The sequence below is a fragment of the Camellia sinensis genome, chromosome 8, assembly GCF_055761805.1.
Source record: "Camellia sinensis isolate YWXY chromosome 8, ASM5576180v1, whole genome shotgun sequence".
Classification (NCBI taxonomy): Eukaryota; Viridiplantae; Streptophyta; class Magnoliopsida; order Ericales; family Theaceae; genus Camellia; species Camellia sinensis.
This window is the reverse complement of record NC_138968.1, coordinates 41,231,209-41,241,042: the sequence shown is the minus strand read 5'-3', so window position 1 is coordinate 41,241,042 and position 9,834 is coordinate 41,231,209. Positions and strand designations below refer to the sequence as shown.

General features: G+C 33.5%; 1 protein-coding gene across 2 annotated transcripts; it reads right to left on the bottom strand.

Moving 5' to 3' along the window:
- Window positions 1-1,386: 1,386 nt before the first annotated feature.
- Window positions 1,387-9,547, bottom strand: LOC114264384 (U-box domain-containing protein 62). 2 transcript variants are annotated; one of them, XR_014337610.1, is made up of 9 exons: window positions 8,450-9,233; window positions 8,042-8,354; window positions 7,015-7,096; window positions 4,562-4,619; window positions 3,625-3,676; window positions 3,052-3,140; window positions 2,644-2,739; window positions 2,483-2,553; window positions 1,387-1,766 (listed from the first exon to the last, which is right to left on the bottom strand). XR_014337610.1 is itself a non-coding variant. In XM_028204979.2 (8 exons), the coding sequence occupies exons 1-8, from the start codon at window positions 8,937-8,939 to the stop codon at window positions 1,640-1,642; spliced, it is 1,326 nt and encodes a 441-aa protein (XP_028060780.2). In that variant the 5' UTR covers window positions 8,940-9,547; the 3' UTR covers window positions 1,387-1,639. The 2 variants fall into 2 exon arrangements, 1 of the variants encoding a protein (XP_028060780.2); XM_028204979.2 differs by lacking the exon at window positions 3,625-3,676 and having other exon boundaries at window positions 8,450-9,547.
- Window positions 9,548-9,834: the final 287 nt, after the last annotated feature.

Genomic DNA, 9,834 nt, shown 5'->3' with positions numbered 1-9,834 from the left:
GTTGTTGATATTAGGCCATTGGGTCAATATTGGGAAAGGGGGTAGAAAACCCTAATTTGTGGTATAAATTAATTGACATAATTAACTTGGGAAAATTGTGAGCTTATGAAATTGTGTTGGAAATAATGAAATTGGCTCATTATGTTGTGAAATGATGGAGTTGGATTTATAAATCGTTCGCTTTTGAAAGCATTGATATTTTATCTGTTGGAGCTTTTATTATCTGTTTAGAAATAATTGCTTGGGCTACCGGTGGAGGGTAGTTTTGATTGTTGTAGACAATGCATGATGATTAGGCAAACTAAAACTAATCAGTTGGACATGTCATAGAGTATGACGGTTGATAGAATACATTAACGTTATGTATTGATTGATTGTGTATATGACCTTTGTGTATATATGCATTGTGTGTGTGTGGGAGGAGATAGGGGATGTACTCCACGGTTTAGGGGAAGATAGGAGATAGACCTCTAAACCGGATGTTGTTTGAGAGGAGATAGGGGATGGACTCCACTGATACAGCTCATATGCTTGTCAGAAAATGTGTTGATACAGCTCGTATGCTTGTCATTGGAAGCGTGGATATAGCTACTATGCATATCTGTTGAAATGTGGATACAGCTTGTATGCTTATCTGTTGAGATATTGATATAACCAGTGTGTTTATCTATTGTAAAAAAAGGAAAAATGTTTAATATGAGTCTTTGTCTCATATAAGTGGTTGGCCAGGTTCTGAGAAACTGTGAAATTGATAAGGAATGAAAATGGATTATGAATTGGTTTATGAAAATTGAACATTTATCAATTGCTAATGTCCTAGTCATTGCTCATACTGTTTTTAGCATATCTCTACTGGGCTGTGGCTCACCCTATATGGGAATATCATTTTCAGGTACACGTAGCATGCCACTTCCAAAGACATAGCTTGGGAGGCTTGAGGCAGGCGGATTGTTTTGTTTATTTTCTTTTGATATATTACATGTAAATTCAAGCCAAGGGCTTTATATGTATTGAGTTAGTACTCTTATTTTTGTAACCAAGTGTTAACTTGGAAAGCTGTAAGCCCGTAAGGCATCTGCTTTTGTTGATTAACATGTAATATTTTTGTAAGAAACTACTCTGCTGAATAAAAGAATATTTATCTTTTATACCAATTCATGTCTATGTTAATGAGTTTTTATGTTATTATTATGAGGACGGTACAGTTGGTGTAATTTCCCACAAACAAAATGACCACCAATTGTCTAGACTAACTTCAAATTTCAAAACCCAACAATGACTCAGGAGTGAATAGGATTTACCCACAGAAATTATAGCTAGTTGGTTTTAAATTTGAATAGATTATGCACGTTGAAATGCACCGCAACAAAGCAATAACAAAAGATCAATACAAAGCTCTTGCTCGGATATTTCAAGCAAAATTGATTACATAATTTATATCTCAAATCACATCTCATACAAGAAGGCTTCTACAATTTACAAGGCCTAAAAAAGATAACTGCATATAAAGAATACAACAAAAATATTACAAGAAGAAAGCTTCATGAGCAATAAAGTTAGATTAAATATGTACAATGTCGCATAAACTGCAACAAATTATATAGCCGCCCAACTTAGGCCCATCTTGTTCGCTGCAACTCTAGAGCCAGTTTGGTGTAATCTTGCTAAGCGCTGCTGGCTTTGAAGATAGATTATCTGAAACCTTGGCAAGTGAGCGATACTGCAATTTCACGCTCTCTGCATTGTCCAATGTCTTCACCACATACCTGAATAATTTTCAGGTTACAGTATCAAGGAGCCAATTCATTTGGTCATTTCTAGAGTTAAACTATGAGAAAAACAAGAGACACAAAATGCAGATAAAATTGCAAACATATCCCCCTCTCTTCGTGCTATTTTTTATTCATTCAAACTAGCACATGCAACGCTCCATTTGTTTTGGCAAAAAACATGTTTGTATTTTTTTGGCGTTTGGACGATGGAAATGAAAATCAACAAAAAACATTTCCAAGTCAACGAAAAACAAGCTTATTCGAGCGAAAAATATTTTCCATGTTTGAAAGGTGAAAAATGCTTTCCAGACTAGAGTCTTACCAATGTCAACACACCACCACCACCCCATGACTGCACCCTACCACTGTCACCATCTCATTACCACCCTACCACTACGACCATCTCATTACCACCACCCCACTACCACTACCACCACCTCACTAACACCACCACCCCACTACCACTACCACACTAACACCACCAAACATAGGAATACATTTTCTACACACACACACAAAATATGGAAAAAGTACTCTATAATTGGAAGGAAAAAAAAAGGGGTGTAATGAAGCTTCAATACTAAAAGGGAGATAACTATCATATGTATCAATATTATTAGTATGACAACTATTTTAAGATGAATCTGAATGATCAAGGTTTCATTAGCTTCATAATCATAATAACGCGACAGTAAAAAAGGGTGACTAACCATCCATTTAAGCATTGTGTTGTTACTATAGCCTCACGACCAACAAAACGCTGTGGTGTCCTCTTGTTACCCTGATTCATTTTCTCCAGTTAGTAACTATAACTTAATGGTAATTATGTATTTAGCAGTTAGGATACAAAACTAAGGTCTTCAAAGAATACCTTTATAATAACCCTGTCTGTCACAACAAATGGGAACTGCACGCCTCTACCCCTTGGATGATCCAGGGGAGTTGAATCACCATAACTACCCTTGTCCTACATAAATCAAAACAAATAAAAAATAAATAAAATCAACAGTGTCAAGCACAAATAACGTTGGATGGACTGACAAACCATTGATGATTAGCAATCAAAGAATATTCAAAAGCACAACATTGGGTAATGGGATGTTCAATACAAGGTTAGACCAGCCAAAGCATATTCAAAAGCACAAACTTTACCTTTTTTTTTGGAGTGGATAAGTACAAAAAATCTTATTACCAGTAATGGGATTCCCAGTAATGAGAATTTTTTTATCAAAAAGAAAAAGATTGAATGATATAGTTTTTGGGTTACAAATAGACGAACCTGTTCAAATCTCTCTCTTCTTCTTTTGGATGAGCGGTAAACCTGTAACTCTTCTTCCCGACGGAATGCCTGGACAGTAGCTCGGAGGGCTAAAGGTACAACAAAATGCACCCAAAAACAAAAAAGGGTAGAGGAATAAGCCCTTTTCTTCCTCCAAATCCTTTCTAACTTCAACAATATTATGCAATCTTCACAGAGCAAATATTCGCAAATTTCTTTTTACTACGTATTTAATTTTTGTTTTAGAGGAACACAACAGTTACATGTGGTTGTTCTTGACCTATTTTCATGATTTGAACATCCTGCTTCCAAGCTATAACTTCTGCACAAGAACCTAATTTTTCCCACCTGGACATGAACTCTTTTGTGCAGCCCTTGTACTACAAGTTCCTTTCTTCTTCTTTTGAAGTATATTAACATCTTATAAACAGGAATGGGATTCATATTGCAATACCACTTAAAATATGACAATGAACTTAAGAAACCATTAAAAACAGAGCCAGTATCCCAAGTCATCTACAGAACATTTTCATGCCCATATCTAAAACTATGAGCAATAGATCAAGCGTGAACCATAAAATGGGTGGAAGTCGCTGAAACGATGCATGGACGCAAAAACTGGAATCTGCTACACCAAAAAAGTAAATAAAAAAAAGGGGAAATTACCAATCAGTGGTGGTTTCAAAAATTTATTACAGATTCATGAAAAAATTTACGTTTTTAATAATCAATATTTATAAAGTTTTCCACTTATTTGTAATTATTTTTCAAAGCTACCCCTGAAGTGAAATTTCCCCTAAAAAATGCTAAAATATTAAGTAGCACAGACAAAGACACGTTACACAAGATGGACATGATGACATGTCAATTTTTAAAAAATGCAAAACACAATATGCTTGGTACATGTAAATTATTATTATTATTATTATTATTCTACAAATTTATTAAACATCATATAAATGTAATTTATTTAAATATAATGAAAAATATGCAATATAACAGTAAATTGCTATATGTTTCATAACTTAAATAACAATATATTATTCACATAACCATTACATTATAAAATATGTAAAACCATTATACAACATTATAATACACGTGATGTATTCATCTTTAGAATGTTTCAAAACATATTTAAAGTGCATAAACTAGTATTATGAAGAATGTAAAACATTGTTATTAAGAAGGGATTCATCACATAGGATGTATTTGGAGAGTTCAAGAAGTGTTGTCCGATATTATGAATTTGAATTTAAGACACATTGAAGAAGTATTAGACATGCTTTTAGAACTGTCCGAAGAGTGTTGGTATCCAACATGGGTTTCCGACACGACAAGCTTACTCCACAGAAGTGTCAATGCTTCTTAGCTAAAATAAGAGCATCCTAGCCACATTGTGTGGTACAAGCATTACAAACTAACTTATGACCAACAAGAATATGAATATAAGCATTCAATTATGTAGCAAGTGCTTATAAATATTCTTTGATAATTGTTAATTACTTACAAAGATTTGGTGAAATTGAGCCTTCTGATATTGGTTGAGAACAGGTGTAGCAAGCTTTCTGCAAACACATTGCATAAGATCAAACTCAAAACATCAACAATTCCCAAATTGGCAAACTAGATCAGATGCCATGTCACTTCTAAAAATCAAGGGTTTCGTCCAAATCAGCAAATATTCCAACAGCAAGCAAAAAAGGTAGTACCAAGAACTAATTCATAAAACTCAAAATTAATATGTAATGTGCATTTGTTTATCTTTGACTCCTTTGTAAATGCAAATGCATCCTCATGTCTTGCCAGGGAATCAACAATAGCAACATGATTGTTCTTTCTCAAGCAGGAGATATTTCATTTCTCAGTCTTAATGTACCTCCAATTAATGCTCTGTGTTGTGAATCATGGCATCATAAAAAGTTCAAAAACAATTCTTCCAACTAGGGTATATAATTGTTGTCGTTTGAGACATTTTGTCCGTAATCAACATAAACCAATTAATGTGCCCATAAAGATTGTTTTGAATTCAGAATGAGAATGCAAAAAGAAATAGAGCAGGGCCACAAAGGAAATGGTTTGTGATAGTAAGAAATGACATGATTGCATTAGACTTAATGGAAGGATTGGCTTTTTAATAAAGCCAATTGGAAGAAACTACTCTACTTAATGAACCCCACTTAATTGGAACAAAGGCTTGTAGAGTTGAGTTGAGTTCATGATGTAAAATTGTTAAAAGTATTCATTAGCACTTGTTATCTGCTGAAACAATGATCATAACTTCAAGCACAAAACACATGGTATAGCTCCAATTGTTCTCCACTGAAACAATGATCATTACTTCCAATCTATATTATTAGAATCGAACAATTTGCGATTTGAATCATTCAACGATTTGCGATTTGAATCATTTGATTCGATTGAGTTCAAAATCGATACGAACAAGTTGCATGAATCACAAATAGCTGTGAATTGAGGGTGAATTGTGAATTGATCGATTCACTTTCGATTTGCTGAAATTGACTTTTGGCCTTCTTTTTTGGTTTTTTATTGTTGGAAAAAGGTTCACAGAACCTTTTTAAGGTCTTTACGATTACTATAGGTCAGTCTTTGACTTTCTCCCTCCCCCCTATTTACTCTCAAAGGCTTAAACCCTAAAAAACAAATGAACCTTCTCTCTCTCTACATTTTTTTTTTTTGATAAATAACCTTCTCTCTCTCTACATTATTCTAGGTATTCAATTTTATCCAAGTCTTGCATTTATAAAGGAATTTTTTGAAGGTATAAAGTGAGATTTGTCAAAAAGTTTGGAGATTTGGGTTTCTTAGCACCCCCTTGAGGTGAGTGTTTTTATTAATTTAGTTGTAAAAAGTTAAAAACATTGTTTTTCAATTATTGTCGCTTGGAAATTGAGGGTATGTTTGGTTTGTGTTTGAGAGATGTGTTTTAGAGATAAAAAGTACGAAAAGTTGTTTGGTTTGGTTTTTTTCAAAAAATGTTTTGGAAAATTATTTTGAGAGAGAGTTTTGGAAAAAGTGATTGATTTGATGTGTGTGATAGAGAGATTTGTTTGGAAAACTTGTTTGGTTTACAAGTTTTGAGAAATTTTTTTGGGAAAATTTGTTTGGTTTGATTACTTTTAAAAACTTATTTGTAGAGAAAATTTCCCAAAATTTTTTCAGAAATACAAACCAAACGAACCCTGAGAGTTTTTCTTTTTCTTTATTAAGAATAATTGATAAGAAATATCTAAAAAGAAAAAGGTAAGGTGGTGAGCTTATATGGGAACAAATGTTAACTTCTTAGCTATTAGACTACGTGATTATCATTCAAAACAACATTTCCCTTATTAGTCTAAATATTTCAATTTATAAGATATATATTTAATATCTACGTGTAGACATAATTTTTTATGTAATTTAGAAGAAGTGGCTAAATCTTTACGATTCATAATTTGATTCAATTTGCAATTCGGTACAAGACCATTTTGATTCAGGATTTGAATCCCGAGTTAACAACTATGCTTCCAAGCATAAAAACACATGGTATGACTCCATATTTAATTCGATTAGCATGAAAAATCACAAATTCTTTCTATTAGTGTTTGTAGCATTATAGGTAAATGCCTCCATAATATATATCTTAGCAGTTGCCACAACCAAGGCCACACCAAATGCATTATCTCATACAAAATAGTAAATTAGCAGTGCACCAGAAAATTGGCAGTTTGATGCACATACTCCTATGTAGAGTTCAGGTTAAATATTTTGGAAAAACAAACTTAAGAGTTAAAATGCATCTGAAACTGAGAAATATTATTACCCATCTGCAGAGATTCTCAAATCACCACAAGATGGTTTCCCACAAAACTCACCAGCAACATGAAAATTATTCTCTTTCCAGAAACTGATAACTGAAAAGATCAATCTACTAGATGATAAATGTGTTTGCCAAAGGCTCACCATTCTAATAACATGTTGAATGCCACCACCTCCAAAGGAATGCCCACATGGCAATATCACAGCGTCATCCATAAGTGCTCCTCTGTAAACCCAGAATTATTCCACAACAAATATATTAGTTGCCAAAACGACACAGTAAATTAATCAACTAGGAAATTTAGAACAATGTTGGTAAATCTGGAAGATTAGAACCAGATACAGAAATAAATAAACAAGCCATTTACATGCATGCATAAATATACATAGAACTCAACTCAAATTCGCCACCATTATCCAAGCTATTTGCAGCCTGCCACATAATCCTTATTTTCCATTTCATTCTAAGGCCATATGTTCATTTAATCACAAGCCCACAGGTTGCATCACTGCATAGATTTGAAAGTGCATATTGTATCCATATGCCATTTTTTCAATCACTGTATCCGTACACCGTTGTGATGTTTTTGCAAATGCAAAGATCACTTAGCAGAAATAGTAACAAGAACTCTGAAAGAGTAATACAATGGGTTTGGGAAAGTTGGTAATGATCATGCCTTCACTCCAACCCCCTCCACATATTTTACAAAAGCATTTAGCAAGACACTTTTGTTCATTGGAATGAGAGGGAATTGAATGGAATGATGATTCCTTAGCCTTTCCTATGGATGACCATTCCCTTAAAATTGTGAAAGATGATTTCATTTGTAATGCATCTGTCATTATTTGTTTAGCCTAACCAAACATGAGAATGAATATTTTGATGGAATGATCATTCCATTCCAATTCATTCCAATGAACCAAACACTACCTTAATATTTTCTATAATGCATCTCAATTTACAGTAAAATGTAGATAAGAGCAACAATCCATATGTCACTATCTCTCCACTTCCCATAACAACAAACAAAATAGTAAAACATAAACTCAGTGAACATTTATGATTTTTTCTGCAACAGGTTCATTTTCACAAACCCATCTCAGTTAAAGCTCAAAATTCAAATGTCTAATAACCACAGGCCAAATAAATAAATTAGGGTGCCAAACTTACGTCAGAGGATCCGAAAGAATCATCCTTAGAGACTCCCCCGATTCGCTCGAATACAAACCCTCCTTTCTTCCACTAAACACACACCCATTTTCAACCTCTACATCCTTCTGCCCACTGCCCGACCCCTCTCCTCCCTGCAGATACTGTGAATAGTACAAATCTCCATCTGGGTCCGCAACTGTCACCATATTCTGATACTGATTGACTCGCCTTTGCCCATGATTGTCGTTCTGATTCACTCTCGTATTACTATTATCATTTCCAGATTGCAGAACATTACCTTCCTTCATCAAAATTCCCCTATTCGACCCAACTGCCACAAACCAACATCAAATAAGCAAACCTAGACCTCAAAATTCTACACTCATGAACCTAAAAGCTCCAAATTTTTTTAAAAAAAATTCTTACCAAAAGAAGAAAGGTGTTTGGATTTTCCATTACCAATTGCATCTGAATTACTACGCTCACTAGTATTGTTGCTATTGTTATTCTTATTATTGCAACCTTCTACACCACCAACAAGTCTCGCAACCTCACCATCCCCTTCATCATCCTCTTCTTCCTCTTCTTCATCATCATCATCATCGTCTTCCTCATCATCACCTTCCGATTCGTCGCCGCTCGGCGAATTCAATGTCCGACCGTTCCAATTCCGGCTATCTTGATGATGATGATCCTCAACGTAATTACTTCGCCGGAACTCCACCGGAGCTTGGGGTTGAAAATACCGGTCGTCGATGAAGCCGGTGAGCTCACGTGTCTTCGGACCAGGATCTCCGGCTCGGCGGGGCGGCGCGCCGCAGCTGAAGCGGAGGGCTTCGTCTTGGAAGACTAGCTGTGGGTTCAAGCCGTTGTCGAGCCGCTGGGGAGGTACTAAGCCTATCTCTTCAGAAGCCATTGTTGGATTGCTCTGAAACCCCAAAATTAACCCTACTGATATTGGAATTCGAGAGAGATTGATCGATCAAATCAACGAATTTGAGTGTTGAGAGAGAGAGAGGGAGAGAGAGAGAGAGAGAGACAGATAGAGATTAGGGTTAGAACAAAGACTGGAATGAGGAATGAGGAATGAGGAATGAGGAAGAACCAGAATTTGGTTTCAGGATTGATTTTTCACAACTTTTTCGTTTTTTCATTTTTCTTTCGCTTAATTTTTTTAATATTTTAAATAAAGCCAATTGTATTAACACTTTCTATAATTTAGGATTTGTATTATTTTGGTTTTTATTTTTTAATTGTAATATATTTAATTTTAAATTTTAAATTTTATTTTTAATAAGGATAATTAAAGATATTATTAATTAAGGATAATTAAAGATATTATTAATTAATTTTAAGAATAAAATTGTCAATTTGATAAAATATAAATTAATTTGACAAAAATAAATATCAAAAAAATATTTTTGAATTTTTAAAAATTATTTTTACTCACTAAAAATAAAATTATGTAAAATTGATAAATCTTTTACATATTTATTTATTCATTTTACTAAATTAATTTTTATTATGTATTTGAATGATAATCATATAATGGGTGGTTGTTTTTATTTTCATTAATTTAGTTTATATTTTTCTAAAAATCAAATATGGCGACAATTTTGATATCATTATTAAATCAATCCATTAAATCAAAAAATTCAAAATTAAAATATTTTTTATATTAATATATTGATTACACATTAAAAGTTTCATAACCACCCATTACATAATTATCATCCAAACAAATAATAAAAATTAATTTGATAAAATAAATAAATGTATAAACGATTTATCAATTTTACATAATTTTATCT

Bases quoted from the DNA above. Each gene is read 5' to 3' on its own strand.
- LOC114264384 (XM_028204979.2), bottom strand. From the start codon at position 8,939: ATGGCTTCTGAAGAGATAGGCTTAGTACCTCCCCAGCGGCTCGACAAC. The intron at 7,097-8,041 runs GTAAGTTTGGCA...CTGGGTTTACAG, and splicing joins ATTCTTTCGGATCCTCTGAC to AGGAGCACTTATGGATGACG. The intron at 1,767-2,482 runs GTTAGTCACCCT...AAAATTATTCAG, and splicing joins ACACAATGCTTAAATGGATG to GTATGTGGTGAAGACATTGG.